The following is a 24,964-nucleotide window of genomic DNA, read 5'->3' on the forward strand; positions in this document are numbered from 1 at the left end:
ATACGCGAAGGTTCCTCCTTTGGTCCTCTGCTTTTCATCGATGATCCTCCTTCTTTCATCAACACCTCAGGCGTATATATTTGCGTCATTTTTAGAGTGGCTCCTAGAAGCCTCAGTTCAACTGCGTGTTGTGTGTCTGCGAAGAACAGTACCACACGTGTGGAGTTTGTGGGCGCCCAGAAGCAGCAGCGGAACACTGGTAATCACAGAATGCCAGCGTTCCGTATTGATCACAAACCTCTAGTGGAGTATGGACAGCGCTACAAAATACAGCCATCTACCTCATTTTCAGACCGTACCATTCCTGCACGACGTATAATCGTCCGTCTTTTCCTCTCGAAAGCTGCAGAAGAAACTCCAGCATTAACTGTAAAACTGTTTGGCTCGAAAGAAGAATACCCACATGCTCTGGCACAAAGTTCATACACGCTTTGACGTAGATCTCTACAAGAAGGCGCATTCAAATAGCACGTGCTTCCAGTTTTCTTGCCACCACAGATCGGTATCGAGAAGAACCTAACTGAAAACTTTTTCATTCGATGTCCAGTAAGAATAAATGACGTGTCCAATCCCACTGAAAACCAAACTGTTTTCTTCTTGTTGAGTAAACAGGTATCATTATTATTAAATCAGTTTCTTGACCCATTAAATGTGATGCGAACCCCTTACAAGGGCATTCGGCCAGGAGGGCGATCCGTAATACAATTAATTATTTACATTTCAAATAAACAAACAAGTTTACATTAAATATGAAAAATATAAATCAGTCAACTTACATCAATAACAGCCACAAATAAGAAATGTTTACAAATTTCATTCTCCGATTTAACAGTAAACAAATTTACAAATTGAGTTCAGCGTTTTCAGTGGGAGTAGATGTCAGAGCTCCATCCACGTGAAAGTTTCCTCTACTTTTTCTGATCTTTTGAGTCACAGAACTTGTCCAGATCAATCGCTAGTCTGTTGAACAGCTGGATAGAGTTTCCGGGGAACATCGTACTTTAGGCGACCTAGATTGTCTAGCCCTGTTTGAAGAAGAAGCCGAAGGTCCTTTGTCAGCGTCCTGCTGTCCTTGGAGCCCTAATGATGTCGTCCATTCTGGGGGCATCTATACATCCGGTTATGAGTTTAGTGAGAGTTTTAGAATATTTTGTGCTGCAATCTGATTTTCCACGGCCTCACATCTAAATTCGAGTAGAGTACCGATCTAAAGATGGTATTTGTCTCCCTATTAATTTGTTAAGCCATCGAAGGATCCAGTACTCCAACCCGAGAAATTTGATAAAGTGGGTTTTGGGCGCTGAGGACCAGATGATGGAGGAATATAATGGAATGGGATAAAGGCAGCGTTGGACATATCGGATGATTAGCTGAAGATCATGTATTCCTGTGAGCTCTTGGCATAGCAACCACATTGCTGCATAGGTCTTCGTTTTGGTGACGCTCAGATGCTGCTGAAATGCGAGGCCTTCATCCCACGTTTAAGCCTAAGTCCTTATGTGAGATGACTTTTTCTACAGGTTCCACCGCGACAGATTTGTTCGTTGTTCCTTAACCTTTTGTTTGTAAAGGTCATTTGAGCTGATTTTGCTTGATTATTGTTTATTGATGATAGCTTCTTGATTAGGGTCAGATGACGTTATGTAGAATTTAATTTCGTTCGCATAAAACAGAAAGTCCTGCCGTGATGCAAGGAAGGGTTCAAGGGCTGCAAGGGGAAAAGGACCCCTCCTCTCTGGTACTCATCTAGTGACCAGGCATCTGTATTGATAGTCTTGATGAGTAACTAGAAGCCCTATAGGTTTTAGAAGTGGATGTAAAATTCGTAGAGCATTACCAGTCACGTTGAAATAGTTCTCCAAGATACGTATCAATGCATCAATACTGACACGGTCATCTGCTGCTTTCACATCGAAGAAGACGACATCAAGTTGCGCTCGGACGCTGATGGTTCTTTGTATTCTTGTAAGTGTGCCAAGCAGATTGGTACTGGTAGACCTGCCTTTGATTACTGTGTGGAGGTAGGGAGGCCTGTGGTTGAAGCAATGTTCTGTAAGTGGCCTTCAATGGCCTTCTCGAAGAGTTTCAGGAATCCATAGCTGATGGCGATCGGCCTGTAGTCCTTCGGTCCTTTCGGATGCTTACATTTTGGTACTGGGCGCACAAAGTACGAGTTCCAGATTTCTGGGGGTCTGCGCTAGTGATGATTTGATTGAAAATATGCACCAGAATATCAACAATGTAAACGCTGCATATTTGCACAATGAACAATGGAAACCCATCTGGACCCACTGCTGACTTCTGCGGTATCTTCTTTATGATCTCGATCAGTTAATCTCTCGAGATAGCGAAATTAGAGAATACAGGGTAGCTCGTGGGTCCTTCCACCGGAAAGACGCACTGATTACGCTGCTGATTGGGCTGCTCTAAGGTCAGTTTTGCCCATTCCCTGAAGGACTTCTCTTCCATTGTAGACTGATTTCGCGTAAACGCGTGTATTCTTTTTGAGAGTCGCATCCGGTTGATAATCAGCTTCCTGCGAGCCATTCTTTTTTGTTTTAAAAATAAAGCTCTTTCTCTTTTGTATTAGATGAGATCTTGTTGATTATCCGTCCTTTGCCATCGTCGGTAGGCCTTGGCTTGCGATGAAAAGCGAGTTTGATGTCGAAATTGAACCATGGGGACGTTCTTGATGTAATCCGAACTTCTTTCGATGCCCCGGCCAGCGCTTCTTATTCGAGTTCTTCAGCTATGAATTGCTTATGCCCAGACCAGTAGAGGAGTGTCCCACCTTTTTCTCCACATATTAATCAGTTGATTGCAGCATCTTCTCCTTTCGGCCCGAGGATGAACCGCAAGATTATTTGAATCCCTGAATATGTAGATTGGATCTGTATTTTGATTCTTTAACAAAATCCTCCAGAAATCATAAATAAATCTCCCAAGGGAATTACACCAGTCAGAACCCGTAGGGCTGCAGTCGAAACTGTAGAACAAACTCCATTTTTTACAAGTAACATTAATCCTTAAAGAGTGTAACTTCATTTTGAACCTGACTATTCCTGCTCATTGGAACCATGCACCTGCTGCTTAGGTTACTACAGGAAGGAATACCACTCTTTAATAGAATAATGAAGTCTTCCTACATATTCCCTAACCTACTGTTGATATTGATGCTATTGATCCTGAGGACCCCTTAATTTTTTCAGATCAACTAAATGGGGACAGAAACCCAGCATACAGTCTATTATTGCTCCTGGATACTTGTTTTCTTAGGGAGCTCGGTCCCTCAAGGGAAAATTACTGAATAAGCTTGAATTGGTTGAGATCACCGATAAGATTGAAAGATGGATTTCTGGGTGGCTGCAGGGCAGAAGGCACAGGGTTGTGATTAATGGATATCTTCATATTGGTGTTAATCAGGAGTGGGGTTCCTCACGATTCGGTTCTTGGACTACTGTTATTCCTCATTTTGATAAATAACATAGACGAAGGGCTAAAAGGCGTGATGTTAAAATTTGCAGATTACGAGAAGATTGGCAAAGTCGTTAATGATTAATGCCAAATAGCACTCCTTCAGAAGGACTTGAACAGACTTCAGAGATGGTCAGAGAAGTGGCAGCTACGTTTTAATGCTGCTAAATTCAAGGGCTTACACTCAGGTAATAACAACCCACGAATAAATTATTCACTTGGTGGGTTTGAATTACAAACAGTGGAGGAGGAAAGGATCTGGGAGTTACAATTCGGACAGAGAGGAAGTTTTCTGAGCAGTGCAAAGAGGAAACCCATGGTGTCCTATCAATTATTTATCTTTCGTTGTCCTGTATAGATAGGGAGAACATAATCCATTGTATAAGGCAAATGTATAAGGTAAGATCACATTTGGAATACAGTGTTCAAGTACAGAGACCTCATCTAAAAAAATACATTGAGCTTCTTGAAAGGGTCCAAAGGCGGGCAACTGGAATGGTGGGATCAGCGGAAAGACTCCGATATGCGGGTGGCTACAGAGCCTGATAACCAGGAACCTCAGAGATGACCTTATTGAGGTTTATGAGGCTCAGAGAGGGATTAGTAAAATGAATGAATGTGCAATTCTCACTGTTAAAGAGATTCCAGAACTAGGGATCATAAATACAAATTACAGGGCTCGAGATTAGATTGTAGGAAGTTTTTTTAGCTAGCGAGTCATTGATTGTTGGAACAAGTTGCCTTCGCAGGTAGTTGAGGCTGACGGTTTCAATAAATTCAAATGTCAACTGGATACTTATCTGCGTGAAGAGGGAAGCGTATAATTGGTGTTTTCTTGTCCATTCCAAAGTTAAGGTGAAATCCTTTTGATCGCATCCACTTCTAACATTGCGCCATCGAAAAGAGATCGGTGGAAACTTATAAACAATTGAACTCGTAGAATCGTTTCCATTTGCATAAAATAAGATTAGATCCAACTGGTGTGGTGGCAAACCAGAAATGAGATTGCACACTCGGAAAATAGCCATGGCTAAGGCGAATGTATTCTTCTACGAGACGAATTTAGAACACAAAGAGTGGCACTTGTGGTGGGTCACGCGTACGATCTGCAGTGACGTCCAGGGCAGTCTCTCTTCGATGGACAGCTAAACAACGCTTAATCCATCTTCAGGGTCATCGAGTCATTTGGAAAGCATCAGAAGTGTGGGCATACAGCAATCGCAGATATGTGAGTTTCAATAAACGATGGGATATTCGAGGAAAATGGGATTCATCAAATTTGCAGACAGTCGGCTTCGTGTTTCCTTTCGATGTCGCTTTTCCGGGAGCAATGGACGGCCAGCTGATGATTCCGAGTGTCCGAATTTCCTCTGGAGATGACGTCACGGGCGACCACGTGTCAAGCGTGGGGTTCGACGAAGAAGAAAAGAAAATGCGGAAGATTTTTTTTTGTCTCCGTACTTTAACTTTGGACTGCGACAGTCCACCAACGATCCGCGCTCATCAGCCACTTCCGGAAATGCTGCCCCCCAACTGAGAATTCTTCCGTGGCACGCGGATTATTCGTAAAGAAACCGACCACGCCGACAAACAGTCACGGCAAGCGTTTCCATTTCTTTGGACCTCCATGGAGCGCGTGAAAATAGTCGAGAGAGAGAGAATAAATTAAAGCTCGCGGCATCACCGGGAGCGAGGTAACTTGAGGGATGGTAATCAAAATCTGCGCTAAACAATAAACGGCAACTTCGTCTGCGAGCGGTGTTTGAGGTCACGCAAAGTGCGCCCTCCGTCCGCTTAACAAAGCGGTTGGAAGAGTGGCAAACAGCGAAGTTCGTTCACGACACCCGCCCCCAACTCCCTCCCCTCCTCGGCAGAATCCGAATCGTGTCTAATTCTCGTGAGCGCGAGCTTTCTTTCGCGGCATCGAGAAGAGGCTTCTGGTGGGGAGGGGGAGAGGGTAGATTGTCAGTTGGAAAGAGGCACTCACCTTGGAAGTAGCTTTTGGTCCTCAGGTAGCTGACACTGAGCCTCAGGATGGACAACTTGTCCAGCTTGGAGAGGACACTCTGCTCGTAGGGCAGGAGGCTGGCCAGGGTGTCCAGTTCGGCGTTCAGGCGTTCCCGGTGCCGCTTGCTGGGGTTCGATTTGGTTTGTCCGTCTTTGGGTGGCACTCGAACGCTGTCGGAAAGAAAAAGAAACATTAGTGAGGTCCCTTCGGCAAAGGGCCCCATCGAGCGTCAAAGAGTGTAATCACCAAAAACAGATTGAAAGGATTTCATGAACAAGTTTGAAAGTAATTTGTAAGACGAGAAAATGGTGGAAATGCATCTACTGATGTTACCCACCTGTCTTAGTGGGTGGTGGGCACTCATCCGTTATCAAATAATAATTAATTAAGGAAAACAAACACGCGTCACTTTATTAAAATTATTTTACACGAACAGAGAGTGTGGCGAAGTGCAGACACATTGTAATGTCTGACTGCCAAAAAGATCAACCGGAAAGTGGCGCATGAGTTGAAGACAAAGGGCTTAAGGTGACTTCCTTCCTGAGTTACACTGAGTGGCCACTGTATTAGGTACACTTTCCTTTTCAATGCGAATGAGCACGCCTACACCAACAGCATCACGTGTTCGTAGGGTTGAGATGCTGAACTCGGTGAACACCGGGTTCACCGAGTTCATCTGATTGAGGGCAATCCGCCCCAACGCCTCTTAAATAACAGTTCTCAACTGTTTCTACCCTACCCTATCACTGTTCACCTGATATTTTCTGTTTTCTTTTCACCTTCGAGTGGCTGCTGTTCCCACAGTCGTGTGAAGGCATTTGATAAAGTTCCTCGTCAACGTCTAATTGAAAAACAAGTATTTCGTGAGCCACTGCTCTCACGGCTAAGAAGCAATATCGCGCAACATTCCCTGAGCGTTATCAAGAACCAAGTAACTTGGACCCTTTTATCCGGCTAAGTGCAGCACCCCGAGGTTCGTCCTTTGGTCCTCTGCTCTTCATTGCCTTCAGCATCTCTTTCTCATCGTGCAGATTGTCGCAAGTAATCGTACGAAGCTCCCAATTAAGGAAACTCAAGAACCTTCTTGTAGACAAGTCAGGAATCTCACGCTGTTTCGCCTTGACTCTGCCAACACAGACTTTGCAAAGTTCACTCCACTAAACAGAATCAGCAAGATTCTCTGATTGAATACTCTTTTGCGTGCAAAATGTTTTAATCCGATGTAGGATTTTTTTCCATTCCAAGTGAAATTTGGGATGGAACAACGAATCTTTTTCAAAGGCACAGGCATACAATTTCACGAAACTCCATCGATTCGGAGCCGAGTTATTACTTGCGGACGGGCATGGCAATCACATATCTTGATCTACAAGCTGCGTTCGATAGTGTTCACATCCCAGCCGTGCTCAAACTCCTTCGAAATTATTATTATTATCCGTTTATTTCCATAAGGAACCACCCCGGGACGGCAAAGTGCCAGGAGGGTGCTAAGTACATATCAGGGTACGAGATACTACGTGCAGTGGGTTACATATGCTGAACGCGTAGTCTCGTCCCGAAATATTATATACACATTTTATGTTTAATACATACAGTATTTACACATTTATGATTGTGTACAAACATTATACAACTCATATATTTACAATTCACTAATAATTCCACATATAACTTACCTATTTACATAACTGTTACAGAAGGTGTATTTTTACAGTCAACAAATTATTATTGTTCTTAAAGCAGAAAGTTTCTCTTTTACTCTAAATTCTTTGGTACTTTGCAGCCGATTCATATTTTGGTAAGTCTATACGAATCCTGGAAGATCTCTTTCCGGTACGTTGCATCCTCACACAGTTTTTCGGCATCTATGTGTAGTGAGTTAAATATTCTCGCTGCATTTGATGGGAAGAATCTTTGCAGGCTACTAAGATTGTTCAGGACTGAACGCAGTGGATTATTTACTTCTCCGCAACGTCTAGCAGTGGCACGCGGTTTAACTAGAATATTATCCAGGACTGGAGCATCCACTCTGCCTGTGAGCATTTGTGCGAGAGTGTGTATGTTCCTGTTAATTGTCCGCTGCATCCAGGGTGTGATGTTAAGGTTTGAGTAGAGAATGGCCCTTGAGATAGTAAAAGGGTGGCCAGCAACTCTGTTAAGCCATCGCAAGAATTACTATCACATCACAGGCCCAGTATTGAAGTTTCTGACATCCCTTCTTCAGAATAGAATCATCCAAATGTACATAGGAAAGCAAAGGTATACTAGACAAATCTTATATAGATTTGTCTAGTATACTAGATAGATCTTCACAAAAATAAATTTGACCGATGAAGCCAAAAACGCCACAGTAACCATCAACAAGACCTTATCCGAAGTACAGCTGTACCTCACGAATTTTGACCTGCAAGTGAACCCTGAGAAATCTGCCATCATGGTATTCTCTCTTAAACCCATACCAACCACAATTAAGCCTGCGATTGACGGAGTCCCGATCCCCTGCGTTGAAAAGCAAAGAGATCTGGGTGTAATCTTCGACAGAAAATTACGATTCCATCACCATATAGAAGAACTCTGTGCTAAATTCAACAAGAAACGGTGGGTTGCCAAGCAGCACTTGCTACACATTCACAACAGCAACCTGATAAAAATGTACATCAGGATGATGATTTTTGGAAGTGTACTGTATGGAGTAGAGTTGTGGGGCTCAGCTGCAGACACCACAATTAAACCATTAAAAGCCGCTGAATACTGGCTCCTGAAGTGGGCAACCTGGAAGTGTCATCTCCCACCACAGCAGGGCACAACACAGATGGCCAACGCGCTGTATTTAACCAGGTTTTCAGCATTAATGGACGAGAGAAGACTCATCTTCACCGTAAAAATGATTGCCGGGAGAGTCTTAGCACCCAACGTTTGGGACACTGTGTGCTGGCGGATCCCCCGACCAGGTCTCCGCTCCACTCCCAAGCTTCCTTCGAGACTACATTTGAAAGATCGGTTCCTCCTTTATCAGAAGGTCCATCTGGTTCAATCCCTGGATGCTGACTTGTCTAAAATCAAAGATGATAAAAAGTATAGACGGCTCAGATCTGCACGTGGGCTGCACAACTACCAACTGATTTCAAATAGTTACAGGTGGACAAGAATCTCACAGAAATCCGGACTCGAGGAAAATATCTTTCGTTATCACAATTTGTATTATTTTTGTTATTTTGTATTAGTTTTCCTTCCAAGTCAATGTTATCTACTATGAGTACTTTTTTAATCTGCCTATAATTAACCCTGCGAGGTTATCTCTACCGCTTGTTAACCCCTGCCATGGTGCCGTGAAGGGTATTGTAGGGTCGTGGTACCTGCGTGTACCGGTGAACTTTACAATAAAGATCTTATTTATATCTTAGAGACAAAATACGCATTTAAAACCGATGGAACTCCTTCACATCCGATTGTTTGGGCCATGGATTCCAGAGAAGGAACACTCACACCCACCTATCGGATGAGATCGAAAGAATTTCATTTCGTTTTTCTTTTCTTTTCTTTTTTTTTTGTGTGTTTCTGGAAACAGAAGGAAGCCTTGGGATGTCATCGCAACAAATAACGGGGTTGGTTGTGAATGCGGTTTAATGAGATGAGATCTTCACCCTTTTACGTGGCAGGGTCCATTGTTCCCAGGGTGCAGCTGCCACGGATTGCGAAAGTGAAGTTAAAAACGCATCGACAGCGGGGACGAATTAATAAAAGAGAAAACGAAGGGAATTGTTGAAAGCGGGGGAGGGGGGTTGAAGTGATTGGATTCAATCAGGACGGAATGCATTTGGCGATGAAGACGTCGGGAGTAATTCGCGACGCTGTCACGCGCACCGAAATAAAGCTTCGACGTCGCCGGGTGATCTTCGAGAGTACTCACAGTGCGGAGAAGTCGCGCGTGACAAATAGGTCATTAGCGGAAATCGCACGTAGCGTGCGAAGGAGCGATCTTTTCTACGCTCTTTCTTCCGAGCATCGGGCCACGTTCGCCAACACGCCCCGCTCTCGCCCCGATACTTTTTGCTAACATCGCGCGGTAATTTGGGCCCGCATGCAGATCACGGGCCTAATTAGATCCCCGATGACCTTAATTGGAACATCACGGCGACACCGTAGCGCACCGCAAGTGATATCGGCTTCTCCGCACTTAAGGCTCTCTCCTCACACCCCGCACGCGAGGTCACTTTTGAGTAAACACGACCCTGCTCCGCTTTCTCCTTGGCGGACAACGCTCGCTTCGATTCCGAGCGCTGCCTTGAAATGTTTTTTAAAAAACAAAAATTATTAAAACCGCGCACGGAAGGTGCCCTTTGATTCGGCTTCTCTTGCGCTTCACACGCTCTCGGGGTTCAAGAGCATCCAAGGTCCTTGGGCAATGCCCTTCTTTGGCACATCTCTCTGAGGATTTAAACATCCCGTTTGAGTCAACTGAAAGAGCGGTCCATCCCCAATGACCTATAACAGTGTCTCGCTGGGTGACCCTTCCAGCAACAGCAATGCTACGATCGTAGTCCACACCATTTCAGAGAGTTTCGAGCTTCAAGGTTGTTCCACCCACTACTTCCCTCCTGGCTACTCGTCAAACTTTCAGAGAAGTCGCGGAGGTCTCCTCTCTCTCACACCTGCCGGGTTCATCCTTGGGAAAATTCCCGAATGAAGGCGGATCCACAAGTCGAAAAGCTCTTTGTAAGCAAAGTGGGTCAGCAAGTGGATCTCAGCTCTGTGCATCTTCGGTGCATAATATGACAGTTATCTCTGTGTTCTATGGTCGATTTGCTGTTAGCTTGATGAAAAACCTGAGTTTTCAAAGAAATAACCGCGCTTCCCTGACCTGTGACCGACTAACTCGGACACGTTTTGAAAAAGCCCATAAAAATTCCTGACATCATCGATGGAATTTGAACTTTAACACTTTATTCGATTCCAAGTGCCGTGTGCCACGAGGGCACACGGCCCTTGGGGTTAGTTACAGTGATTCCAGGCTATATCATAGGATTTCCAGTAACGAGTCATTTTTAAAACAGAAATGCTCAAACATAAGCCCACGTGCCGGCCCTTCCTCTTTATTTTTCGCAGTTTACTTGGAAAGAGCCGAATAGCGAGGTTTTAATCCCGGAATCCGGGTTTTTTCGTCCAGCAAAACAGACAAACTGACCAGAGAACATGCACAATTGAATGATACAATGCACATGGTTGGATGACATTGTTCGCCCTGGTGACCCCTCTCTAAAATATTTACTTCTTATTAACAGCGTCCAAGCTACCGTTCTTACAAAAGAATCCAGCATGTTGTGTTTAACTCACGCAAACAGCTGACTTACCTCAACAGAACAACTTCCTCACGAATGGCCGCTGACATGAAAGGAGTACTGGTTGACCAATGTAAGCAATTTCAAGTTCTCTCCACCTGAAGAAGGCAAACAGAAAAGCCCCCCCCCCCATGCATCTCCTTACACATGTTTACGCCACAGACACTTCTTGTAAATGCGCTGAGGAGAAGACCGAGTTGGCCCAATTGTTCGCACCTGTGGTTCTTAATCTTCTTACCACGCAACCCACAAGAGGAGTTCAATACTTCGATTTCGTCTTCCATAAACTGGATTGATCTGAGTCGTTCATAATTCCATCACGTTCTCACCCTTTGCCAACTATTGTAGACCACCCATCCAACTTAGCTAGTGTTCCCACCAAATGTATGAAGAACTAACTGGCACTACAACTACTATTCTGGGATCCACTGCCTGAAACGCTGTTGCAGAAACTTCCCCAGCCCAAATGATGGATTCTCTCTACCACGCTTCGCACAATTGCTGAAAAGGAGCTGCCAAGCACGTTCGGATCTATCACTTGAGAAACCCCTATTCTGGGATGAAATTAAGCCACTCTTTGCTGCCAAGAAACGTGCATAGAGGGAGTTCGGAGAATATTGCACTCCTTAAAAAGGAAGCTAACTTCAAAGGGATAAGGGCAACCTTTTCTCGTGCTAATGTTCAACCTCATCTCTACAAGCTTTTAGCATCAAAGAGAATTCTCCAGAATTCGTCGATCAATGGCCTACTTGATTGTGTTAAAAAAAAGTATGTAAACTGGTTACCAGGGTGGAGGACATTAGAGGTACGTGCCAGTCTATTTGATAACATTGTAAGGGGCAGTCTCTGTTATCTAACGTTGCAGAACAAAAGGGGATTATTCGGACCAGGTTAGGGCTGGACTGAGTCAGTCCCAACTAGGTAACATTAAATGGTATTTCTATGGTTGTTAATAACAGAAAGGCGAGCAAAGTGGCGAGTTTAAATAATAAGGTTAGTTTCAGGGCTGAGTAGTCCTGAGAACAGCGCAAGGAAGTTAAAGAGGCTGTTGTTAACACTTTAAAGAAAAGCTTCGAGAAATAAAAATTAGAAATTTAAGAAATAAAGGAGTCTTAGTGGAGGCAGATGATGATAATGATTTGGATAAACCGAGTAGGGCAGAGGTGTTTTTTCAAAAGGGTATAAAGCAGGATAAAGTTAAACTACAGAACCCTACCATCTTAGTGCATGATGTACCTAAGGGATTGACTTAGGAGGGATTAGGGATTGTTAGAGATTTAATTAGAGATTATGGCTAGGAGGAGCAAGAGGTCAGAGAGGAAATTGTTTTTAGATTCAGTAACAGTTTCAAGGCAAGGTTAATAATTGGCTAATTGGAGTAACTCCTCACATATTGAAAAATTTGATGGGCGATAACAGATTGCATTTTGGATATCCGTCACACAAGTTCAGGCGTTGTACAGTTGTCATTAAATGTTTTGGGTTTGGCCACTCTGCGTAATACTGCACACACACACACAAGATCCTGTCTTGTGGTCGCTGTGCTCAGGATGGCCATCTTTTTGTTGATTGCCAAAATAAAAATAAGGATCCATGCTGTATAAACTGCAATCGCAGCGGCAGAGCCTGTGATCATTCATTAAGAAGTAGTAGTTGTCCTGAGTGTAACAGAGCTCTAGAGTTTGCAAGTACGCGTACTTATGAACATAACGATGAAGGCAGTGTGCTTAAGTTGGTTCAACTGAATGCTCAAAGATGTCGAGCGGTCACTGATGAATTAGAATGGTGGCCGTGCAAGAAAGTGTTGACATTTTGTGTATGCAGGAGCCGTATGTTGGTTCCTTTACAAATGGACATAAAATTGTTGGTTTTCCTGCTGATGCCACAGTTATAAGTGTAGTTGATGTGAAACATGAAACAGCAACTGCGATCTTCAATATTGTAGATAATGATTCTCTCGAGACTATGCAGTCAGAACTCAACATGTGTGAACATTAGTACTCCTAGGCTGTCTTCTAATTTAATATCTCTTTATTGTCCTCCAAGTCAGGAAATTGTCAACTCCATCCATTACATGGAAACAGTTTTGAGTGAAATTGGTTGTAGTAATTTAATTATTGCATTGGATTTCAATGCAAGGTCTAACTTGTGGTCTGATCATGAATGATCAGAGAGGTCGCTTGGTGGAGGACTTTATTTTGATGAATAATTTGGGTGTAGTTGATATATCGGGACAGCCTTATACTTTTAACAAGGTTCATGGCAGGTCGAACATTCACTTGACTTTAGTTACTCAGGGGTTATCCAGGCGAGTTTGTCATTGAAAATAGACTACACGAACATTGATCTTTGGTTTTTCATATTGATTTGGCTGATTTAAATACCACTGTAGATTCTGATTGATCATTTTGATTGTCTAGATTTTTCAGGGGACAATATGGTTAATTTGAATTTCTTAAATGCTTGCGAGGATGTCTTATTGTTATCATTCAGTCTTATTGTTAGAGCCCCGAGTTGTGCCTCAAGAAGACAACGAGTTAAGAGGCGAGTTGTTAATTGGTGGAATGCGGAATTATCCAGGTTAAGGAAATAAGTATTTTTATTCGGAAGGTATATCAGAGATACGGGCAATGGAGCCTGAATGAGGCTTAATTTTATCGGCCAGTTATAGGAATAAAAAGAAAATTTATGAGTAAATTAAAAGGGTTTGGAGATGTTACTATTGTGGGCAATACAGATCCTTGGGGATTAATTTATAAACTAAGTATGAATAAAGTAAGATGGTGCAGAAACAACTAATGGGATTAAAACAGTGCAGGCAATAACATCTCAGTTGTTTCCTCATGAGGAAGCAGAGTGGGGGGGGGGGAGGAGACAACAGAGCAAGAAATCTCTTTAGTTGAATAGAGGAGGCTTCTGACCAGAGTACCGAAGCGTAGAGCGGTATAGATGTCAAATTCCTTCGGATGTATTCCAAAAGGAACCCTCGAAAATAGATGTCTCCATCCACGAAAAAGGGTCCCTTTCCCCGCTTTATGCAGAACTAAGCAGGTCCCAATCAATAGATGCTATGACTACCTATTGATTGGGACCAATCTTCCATGGCTAGAAATATGTTCGACACCTATAAAAAAAAAAAAAAATGTAGATTTATCAACTCCTCATAAATGTCTGCATCTTATATGCTCGTGTCGAACTCAGTAGAAGAATAGAAGAAGCAGCGAACCCAAAGGAAAACACCAATGTTACGAAATTGGAGCATTGTCACAATTTTGGCAAAAGCAGGGAAGGAACCAAAAGTTACTGGTGAACTTATGAGAGTCGGATGTGGTGATGCTCCCACTTTTGAACGCCAGATAGAAATTTGGTCCGTTGTCACCTCTTCCTCAATATTATTATTAGAGTATATTAAGTCCAGATCCAGATTTACAGATCGCGACCAATCTCCTAGACATCGTCTAAAATCAGTGACTAACAAGAAAATCCGGGAACTCTAAATGGGGTTGAGAATGCGGAAAAGATGAGCCAAATTCGGACAACCAACGAAAGTGAAAACTCCGAAAATGTGCCAAAAATATTGAAGACCTGGGCGCGCAGGACAGACATATTAAAGTGTCCGCGATTGCCAGAGAATGTAATATTTCCGAGAGGTCGATTCTGACCATGTCAAAGGTCGACTCTCGCTGTGTGCCAAGAATGCTCACACCTCTCAGAAACAGGTCAGATTTGCGAGGGACATTTACAAGGATGCGCAGGGGTTTCTTTCAAGACTTGTAGATGGCGAAACGTGGATCCGAACGCAAAACAGGAGTTAGAGCAATGGAAATGCCACGAGGCAATTACCAAAATGAATTCGAAACTCAATCCGCTGCCAGGAAGATCATTTTCTGAGATATTAAGAATTCTTTTCATAGACGAAGTGTGGGCGATTTATTTACTGATGGCTGATCACGTGTCAGCCATCAGTAAATAAATTGTTTATAAACCAAAATGATTCAGAGAGGAAATCTTTAAATGACCTTTTTTTACCTCAGTGAAGGTCCCTCGCCGGACCGTTACGACATCACTTAAAAACAAGAGATTGTCCTTCGTGTGGTATCTTCATCTCGGAGGGTGGAGGCCATCAAACAGCAGTAGTCGCTTTCTCCGCTCCTCTGAATGATTGCTTCTGTGGATCATCCATTCACTTTCGTCTGAACAAGAGATTGGGCAACCAGAAATAATTCCCGACGGCGAATCTCCACTCTTCCGGAAATTCCCGCACCCAAGACGAAGGCCCTTTCAGAAGGGGTTTGAAAAATTTCTCGACGAAGAGGACGACTGTTTGGGATCACCGCACGCGCTGCGCAGCGTGTTTTGACTGAAATCACGTGGCTTTTAAACCTACACGAACGGGGGGGGGGACACCTAATCCCCGCCGCTGACGACGACCACAATGGACTTCGCAATCGAGTCGGGCCGCACAATGCAGGGAGGGCTTGTAAGCCGTCTCGGGCACAAAGAAAGACGAGAGCGCGCCAGTTGAGTTGAAGATGATATTCGTTCCGCTCCGTTGGTTCACAATGGCGGTGTGGTCGACGAGGTCACGTCGTTAAACTAGTCCGAAGCAGCCAGTCCGTCACCTGCGACGTAACGTACGGGATTCACGTAAAAGCGGTCACCTGACCTGCCTTCGTGCAGTGACGGAAGCGTACAACAAGGAGCCAATAAATCACGCGACTGAAAGAACCCCCCCTCCCCACTCCTCAATCTGCCGAGTACATCTCGATCACGCACCGACATGTGACCTCGCCTGAACAAACACTGCGGCCCTATTTGTGTCGCGTGTTGTCTGCGGACATGTTCCATTCCCAGCAGCCATTTCTTCCCCCCCCCCACGGTTCATTCTGTTCCCCTGTGGTTGGTGCACTCCCTCCCCAGAGCATCCTCCTGCAAGATGTACACGAGTTGACAAAATATGAGCTTCCCCGATGAACTCTCGATATCTGAATAAATGTCCATCAATAGTAACGCGCTCGTGACTGCCACGTTTGCTGCCCGAGTTTCAGTAAAATCTGTTTATTTCCTTATGGAAATAAACAGATAATAATAATAATAATAATAATAATAATGCAACCTGATATCTGTTGCGTGAAAATAAGACCATCATTCAGGAATTGAGGGATTCAGTCGGAATTACTGGGCATATCCCACTCAATAAGCGTGGTGTTCCTAATAAATTGCACAACCAGTGTGCGCACATGTATTTATTTACGAGCCGAAGTACCGAGCTTCGCACGAATTGCAGAAATCAACTTCCGCAATAATCCACGCAGGGGTCGCAGATGGGATCACGGGTCACTCATTACAAGGATCGTAGAGGCACCCTCAATTGCAAGTAGTAGGTGGAGAAGCGTGGTGGACCGAGAACCAGGACAGGAGGCTTCCGGTGAGGACTATTTTCATCTGTCAACTGCATCCTATACCCGAGCACATCAATTTTCGTGGAAAGAGAAATCTTACCACGAACTTCCTCCTCCGTTATATCTTTTGTTACTTCCGACAATATTATGTTTGAGTCCCCTTGTTCTTGATTCACGTGCCAATGGGTAAGTACGTTCTTCTTATTCTTTAAGGGCCTTCAACACCCTTTCTTGTCACTTCTGGCACGCTTAGTCTCCAGGCTCTACAATCCATCTTCTAAGACGTTCCACCCAAACAATTAAGTTACTTTTCTTTGCACCCTTTTCAGCCGAGGCCTTCTCACTTCGACGCAGTGTTCCAGATGAGATTTCACCATCGTTTTTTTTAAAAAGGACGATGTCATCCCTCTCCCTGCTGGCAAACGTCTTATTGATCCCTGGCAGTACATTCTGAGCCTCCTTGACTACCTGCTTACACCGCAAGGAAAACTCCGTGTGTGTTTGTAGCGTAACTTCTGAATCTTTCTCATCCGAAACTACCAACTTCGGACTGGGAATCTACAGTCGAAGGGATAGTGAGTAGCCTATTTCCGGAAGATTTGCCGTTTATGGACAGCCCTGATCAAGCGGAAATTAGACGCATTAATCGTGAATATAAGGGGACAACCGAAACTGCCATTTTTAATATGCTTGAGCTAGGTGCTGCAGTAGCTAAATTGAACCATAAAAAATGTCCTGGCATTGACCTCATTGAGAATCAAGTAATTGGAAAATTTTATGAATTCTTCCCTGAGATTTTATTAAACTTATTTAATAAATGCCTGCTAGAAGGGCTTTTCCCTCTCGAATGGAAGCTTGCGCTCTTAAAAATCTTGCATAAACCGGGAAAGCCAAAAACAAACCCCAGAGCATACAGGCCAATCTCTTTATTGGCAAATCTTGGCAAATTATTTGAAAGGATGATTGCCCCAAGGATTTTTAAATTATTTACAGAACATAATCTCTCCTCTGATTGCCAGTTTGGATTCAAAAAAGGACGTTCCACTGAGGACGCAATCTCAACCCTGCTGACTTACATTCAGGAGGCAAACAGCAAATATGTTCTTGCTGTTTTTATTGACTTTGAGGGCGCTTTCGATTCCCTTTGGTGGGAGAGTGCTCTCAGGTCACTGCAACTGGCAAAGTGTGATGACTACCTGTTCAGAGTCCTCAGATCTTACTTTAAGGATCGACAAATTAGAGTATGTGCAAAGCATTTATCATACACGACTACCGTTTCAAGAGGATGCCCTCAAGGTTCAGTCTTGGGACCTCTCTTTTGGAATGCAGTGCTAGACCAGTGGCTCACGAAGGATAGCGATGAGTTCATCAAAGTTGCATATGCAGATGACTTGGTGGTGGCGGTGCAGGGAGGATCAAGACAAATTCTCGAACAAAAAATTCAGTCAGTTTTGAATAATTTAGTGGCATGGGCGGGTTTGAATAAACTAAAGATTTCTGTCACCAAGACCAATTTCATGGTGTTTAAACACCACTTCGATTATGGAAGGCCGCCAAAGGTAACCCTATATGGTACTCAAATTCCATATGTACAGAACACCAAGTATTTGGGTTTAACTTTAGATGATCGTCTCAGGTTTCATGTACATGTCACTAAAATCAATGAAAAAATCAAAAAGTTCGTAGCTGCAGTTGTTAGAATTCCCCGCAAGGAATGGGGTTTATCCAAAAAAACTCTGGTATTGTACTACAAGACGATATTTCTTCCCATTGTAGATTATGGTGCTGGTATTTGGTTTGCGGCTGCTACCAAGGTTACAACTAAAGCCAAGCTTCTGTCCCTGCAACGTACAATGTTGCTTACAGTTATACGCGCTCCAAGGACAGTGTCGACAAATGCCTTACAGGTTATTGCAGGTACCATCCCCTTGGATTTACACATTATTTTCCGAGGTATTGTATATAACTTAAAGAAGGGAAGGGCGTTACAAATATTGAATATCACCTCTAATCCAAATAACAACATAAAGGAGGAAAAACGTAGAATTTGGGGCGAGCTTGTGAATTGCTGGCACCAACGTTGGGATTTGAGTGAGTATGGAACCATTACAAGAGGCTTCATTCCAGCCGTAAGCTTTGCAATGGACAGGAGGGTGTCGTCTTGGTTTGCTCCCACCATGACCACGAGTTACTTAATCACTGGACATGGCTTAAGGGCCAAACTATTTGAAAGAGTATTAGAACCTGACCCCTACTGTTCGTGCGGTGAGGTGGAATCTTGGAGACATGTCATCCTTGAATGCGGACTGTATACTTCAGACAGGCAGGAATTACTAAATAGGTTGCCAAACCTCACGGAGAATAATTTACCTCTCTTGGTTCAGAGGTGGGACATCTTTGCTTTGCTTCAGGAATTCTCGGCCAAAGTTTTTAAAAGAAGACAGGAGCTAAGAAATCTATTGCAGGATACCAATTAAGGGAAGTGCTGCACATTTGACGACAGAACACTTCGTGTAATGTCATCTTTATAGGATGTTTCTTGTCTACAGCGAGATGATCTTCTGCTCCTGGACACCCAATTCAGGCTTGCATTTGTGGATGGACTCTAAAGTGGAGATAATGTTAATGTTAATGTTTCTAAGTGTTAAGTTAATGTAAGTGTATGTATTTGCTATTTGCATGTAAATAATCGTATAATGTTGTTTTTTTTTTCAACAAGTGTACATTGTTCTTAGTTGGAAAATTTTTATTTTTATTTTATTTTTATTTTTATTTTTTTTTTTTATTTATTTTTTTTTTTCGCTGGCCTCCAAGTTTGGGCAGCCTTGGGGGCGGGATTGCTGGCACCTACCAGTATAGCACTACTTCCGGTAGGTGCAGGATTTGTGCATTACAGCACACATAGAGAATGGTGGATCCAGGTGTTAGTTAATCCCTGGTGGCCAAATGGCCTGACATAATGCTCTTTTTTTCAGGCCTGTCTTGCAGACGTTCTGAGCTTTCTCAGGAGTAAAAGGTGGAGATGGGCTTGTGTCTAGGAGCCACCCTTCATATCAGGACACACACACACAATCAATGTACAGAAAGACTACAGTATATATAAGAGCATGTATATAAATCTGTATATAAATATTGTATATAAATTGATTAATATTGTATGTAAATTGATTAAGATATCTTGAGAATGTATATACAGTTGTGTGTTAATAAATAAATAAATAAAATCATCCGAAACCACCTTCAACTCCACGTGTCCTGGTTTCTTTGTTACTCTTCGATTACTCTTCCCCAAAATGCAAAATCCTTCATTTATTAGGGGGCCCCGTCATTAAGCCCTCGGGGCCCGCACTTTATACCACCCTGAAGAATTAATGAACGGCCACTGCGTCCTTTTCCCTTGTGCAATCCCCGATCCGCTTGAAAATCTTTCGAGATCCCGACATGCACCCTGAATCACCGACTGCATTATCTTACCCAGTACAAAAGTCAGATTCTTCGATCCAACCACAGACAATCAGCTGTGGGATTTTACTTAGGGGAGGCGCACATTGCGGTAAGACTGGTGACGAAATGATCCATCGGATGCACCTCATCTACCCAGGTTGAGACAGCGTAAGGCTCCTTTGATAGAAGCGCAAATATCTCACCGATTCATAAGGGAGGGAGGGAGGGGGGGGGATACAATTCGCATATGTGGGAGTCACGGGACAATCTGAATAGGATAATTTCTCCACCCACTTCCCACACAGCATTCGCATCCAGAAACGTGATAATATGGCCGTAGTGGTTGAGCCAAGACGATCCTCAACCGACAACTGACGCCACTGATTTCAAAGGTTCGCTGATCGTCTTCTACACGTGTAGAAGAGGACTATATCTTGCGCCTAAAAGCGCGTCTTAAGAAGAATTAAGAAACGAGTCAAAGCAAAGCTGAGCATGCGCTTTCTAAAGTGCGGAAGCGAATCTCTGGAAGGCAGACGAACCATTTTAAATCTCAGATGACGAACAGGGGCGACCTTTACACGCTCATTTGTTGCCTCCCCGAACAGGTGTATTACAGCGTGGCCCGGCGTGTCCCCCACATTTCTTTCTCTTTGTTTTTGACGGGCGCATTGTGTTGTCACTTTTGATGGGTGGGATGGCGTCGGGGCAGTCGACATGATCGAAATCCCCGCGGCTGTTTTGTTTTGATTGCCTTTCCCCGCTAACAATTCCTCAAAAGATGCGCCTTTGATCTTGGCGATGTTTTTTCTCTTTTCCCCTTAATTCTCTCTCTCTCTCGAGTCCCCTCTGCTCCCTAAATTGTGTTCCTCATTAACACGCGGTGGCCAAAAAAATTAGTATTCAATTTTAATTGAAGTCGAGTTCGGTGTTTGTCACTTTCATTACTACGAGGTTAATCCGGTTTGTTTGTTGTTTTTCTTTTCGCAGTGCCTTGCGTGTAGGATTGATGGGGGCGCCACGATCGGATAAAATTAAATTGGAAAAAGGGGTCGCGAAATAACTCAATGAGCTCTTCCACTTCCACACGACTGAGACTTGACTCCTTCTTGAAGAAATTATTATTACGTTAACATCTTTTTATTTCCACATCGGTGGGGCCCCCGGAAGAGCCTGGCTCAGCTATGTGTACATTTTGAATATTCGAGGTGATTATATTGGATCACAAAGCAGTTGTGCCAAGGTTTGCAATTTCCTCTTCTTGATGACGGTTTTATGCCGAGGGATGCATACAGCACACTCCGAGAGATGGTAAAATGGTGGCCCATCGCCCTGTTTAACCATCTCAGGAGTCAATACTCGACTCTAAGGAATCTCTTGAGTTGAGCAGAGGAGGCCCCTTGAGCAAACCACAGTTGCATAGAGCGGTACGAGGGTCAATTTTCTTTGAATGTATTCCAAAAGGAACCTCGAGGCCTAAGAACGACCATTTCTTGAGAGATTGCCTAGAGAGTTTTCTGCCGGGCCATATTGAGTTTGCCTTTGAAGGTTAGTCTGCCATCGCACTTCGAACTCAAATCCATGTGCGAGCGAACGTTTTTAATGACGGTCCCGTTGATTTTGAGTGTTATTTCATTCTTTGCCCTCCTTTTTGTGAAGGTCATCTGAGCTGCTTTCTGAGGATTCAACTTTAGCCTCAGACGTCGCAGATAATCCTGGAGTTGGACCTGGACTGTTGCGACGAGTGGCTTGAGATTATCTACGTACGAAAGGAAGTTTGAGTGCTTCGCAACGAAGGGCTCTAAAGCTGTGGTGAAAAACCACGAGGAAAGAACTCCCCCTTGTGGGATGCCAATGGAGGTCATTGTGGTCCCCTCCAATCTACGGTTGCATTTGATAAAAATTTGGCTGCTGTTGAGAATATCAAAGGGTGTGAAAAGCTGCTTGTATGTCCAGGAATAAGATTTCAAGTTGTTTCTTAGCTTTTTTGGGGGGTTTTGGATTGCCCGGCTGGTCAATCTGGTTTAAAAAAAAAAAAAAACTCTTCCTCAAAATATTCTCATCATCAAAAAGTACCTGTCCAATTCTTCCTCGAATATTAACACACTCTCCGCCTAGGCCACTATGCAGGCAACTTATTCTCAAATCTATTGTTTCTCCTAAGATTTTATAGTTGCGCTCTCTGGTTCTTGTCTCTCTCGTCAACCCCTCAGTTATTCCTTCAAAGCCTAAACACTCTCAACCAACCCCACTCACTTGCACTCTGTCCAAATCCATTTGAAGCAGCCTGCTTCTGATCGTTAACCACCCTCTCAAACTCTGAGTATTCAGCAACGTTTTACAATCCCCCTCTTCAATATAATCCTGGAAGGCAGAACGTAAGATGGGGATCCGAGCAGTGATCCTCGAGGGACTCCATTTAACTCCAAATAGTCCCACCCATTTATGAGCACTCTATCTCGTGTCCTTCGAGCAGTCGCCAAGCCGATGGACCCCTCCTATAACAGAGTAAATCTAAGGGTCATCTTACATTTCTTAAATACTTAATTCTTAAGTTGTCCGTTAATAGTAGAGTACGGTGGCCGACATGCCCCCTTTTTCTGTCACCACCAGCGTCTTTTGCACCCGAAAAGAATTCTGTGAACGAGCACCAAAATCCCCTCCTCGGGCACAACCAGTTCCAGTCGGCTTCTCGCAGGCGTTTCGCTAAATGACCTCTATATACGGCAATTGGCGCGACTTAAAACAGCGCCGGTTTTGCTGTACCGCGTTCTAATGAGCTTGCTCGAGGGGAGGATTAGCAAAGGGGCTTCGCATTGTCCCTCATCGGCTTCATTTTTTTCTCCTATTTTTTGTCCAATTTCGCTTAGGCTCCCGCTCCGCTCTCGCCTCGTTAATGAAACCAGTTTGGCCCGGTTTCGAGGAAGAACGCTGCGTGAATGAATTGGCGTTCCTCAATGTCTTCAGACGGCCCTCGTAAACCACGACGGCATTGTGAAGATTGTAAATATTTCTTTTCCAGTTTCTCAAAGACCACCCTGAAGTGAGCGATCTCGGTGCACGTGGTGGGGCACCACGTACTCTCACCAGCGGGAGTGTGTAGAAAGGGAGTGCGTGAAAGGGCCACGCTCCAGGTGAGAGAAGGTGCTGGGCCCTGTCTACTAGCAAACCGTGCTCTGTTTCCGACACGCAGGTACTGAAGCAATCGAGAAGGTGACTGAATATCGGGGCCTTCGCTGCGGATTCATAATGGAGTTTGGACGATATTTCTTTTAGATGTTCCTTTGTTTTGAAAGACTGATGCAGAGTGACATGATTTGAGGGGGGGGGGACACACACGGAAGCAGAAGTTGAAAGAGGAGACACGTGCAGGATGTTTTTAATGAACTCCGGGTAGCCCGTCTGCACCAGGCAAAGTTCTGTTCCACCGGAGTAGAATTTTTCAAACCATCGCATCGAAATTGGTTCGTGGTCAGAAGAAATAACTGTTGAGTCAGCATCCAAGATGAAGACGGTCTTAAATACTTGTTGAAAAGGGTCGAATGGGAGAAAATGTGCCGAAGAACCGTCTTACCCACAAGCGTTTCACCCTTGGGAATATTTGGATCAACTTCATCTTCCTAAATAAGAAATGTCTCCGTGATCAAACTACAACGAAACTCCCCATCGGCAAATTTCCTCCCTCGAAGGCCACGCAACGCGTGAGAAATTAAGAAGAATCCTTCCTTCTCGCCGATTTCTTTAACTCAGTCGAACTTGTCCAATTCCAAGACCACCCTTCCTATTGGGGAAGTTCGAGCGACCCAACATCCCCTTGGGCCGTTGACAAATTCTCACCGATGACTTCGACTCTCTCATTTCCCATCCCATCCAAAACGCGCAGGAGGAACTCGATGTGGTGGATTCGTGTTTTCCGATTCGGCAATGTTTCCAAGTTGGCTTCACCGCGAGAGACTTCTCGCCCACCCACTGCATCCACATTCGACGAGGTTACAACCAGAAAGAGTGTCCTCGTATTTCCCCGTCCCCTCGCGGCGTGCCAACCTCCCCAATGGCAAGAAATGGAACAGTTCCAGAATTTCCATTCGCCCTTTTCTTAAAAGATCTTTGAAACGTTCTCCGCGAATACCCCGACTTGCTCGAGCATCAGATGGGGGGGAGGGACCCGAGTGAGGGACACGACGATGCCAGGCGCGGTTAGTGCGGAAGGTGGTGTGTCGCCAGGTAACGTCGCTTGGCCTGCGAAATGGCCTCCTTCTACGAGGACTGTACGGAGCAGCAGACGGCGGTCATTAAGGGTCTCCGTGACAAACAGACGCACCGCAAACAGAAGGACGCACAATGGATGACGTCACCGAGGAGAAACCTTTATTGAGGGCCGGTGGACATTCGTTCATTAGCGTCAGACGCGGGTAAATACGTGACCGTTGCCATGACTACCGCAGGTAAAAATGACCGCGAGAGGCGCTAATTCCGACCTATGGCGATTGTGCCGCTGATCTGGATCGGACCGGTGCCGAGAGTCTTTCGGAGGGAGGTCGCCCGACTTAAGCAGAAATTAACGACCCTTCTCCCCCCCTCCCCCATGCATTTAGGGAGCAAACCAGTCCGCGCCACAATGGCGCTGCTGCTGCTGGAAGTAGTTCACTCGTTTCCACCATCCCCCTCCCCCCAGCACGACCCCCAGCGCCATTCTTAAGCAGGGAGATGAGTGACAAGATAAAGCCTTCTTTCAAGCACGCTTTTCCTGTAATTATCGCTTGACACTTTGATTGTGTCTCGATTTCCTTGAAGGAAGAATCCGTGGCCTTCGAGTCATTAAGAAGCTGAATTACAAACAGAACCCCTCACCTCACCTCCCCCCCACGTTCCTTTCTACGCAATTATTTCTCACGTTGTTAGCAGTCTTTAAGAAAACGTTTAACATTCGCCAAAATGTTTTATTTGTTTATTTAAAGAGCTACAAACATGCCTCAGTGCGCAGCAACAAAAATAAAGTTGCACAGCAGACACTTCGAATAGAAATTGCATCGGGGAAAAAACTAAATAAATGAAGGAAAAACACAATTCAAAGGCTCAGGTAAGTGGTGCGGTTGGAGATTTTAGTTGCCTTTTGAAGTGACCAGGGGTATCAAATATCTCCACGTTTGCTTCGTTAATTGATCTTGCAGTCCTGTTGTAGTAGCATCCATAATTGCTTCTTGCATGGGATGGTTTCTTAAAGCTCTTTTCGGTGGTTCAAGTTAATTTATGAGACACAATTTCTGTACCATTCACCAGCTGGCAAATAAGAGTAGATC

At 44.2% G+C, this 24,964-nt stretch overlaps 1 protein-coding gene across 2 annotated transcripts in view; it reads right to left on the bottom strand.

The window, feature by feature from the left end:
- Positions 1-24,964, bottom strand: part of LOC150081192 (uncharacterized) — a 211,284-nt gene that overhangs the window by 156,285 nt on the left and 30,035 nt on the right. For both annotated transcript variants that reach the window (XM_090378861.1, XM_090378860.1), the window contains exon 2: positions 5,462-5,652. In XM_090378861.1, the coding sequence (XP_090234987.1) occupies positions 5,462-5,652 (191 nt within the window). The remainder of the gene's footprint in view (positions 1-5,461; positions 5,653-24,964) is intronic.

The sequence above is a fragment of the Mastigoproctus giganteus genome, chromosome 8, assembly GCF_048544385.1.
Source record: "Mastigoproctus giganteus isolate SK-2022 chromosome 8, ASM4854438v1, whole genome shotgun sequence".
Lineage (NCBI taxonomy): Eukaryota > Metazoa > Arthropoda > Arachnida > Uropygi > Thelyphonidae > Mastigoproctus > Mastigoproctus giganteus.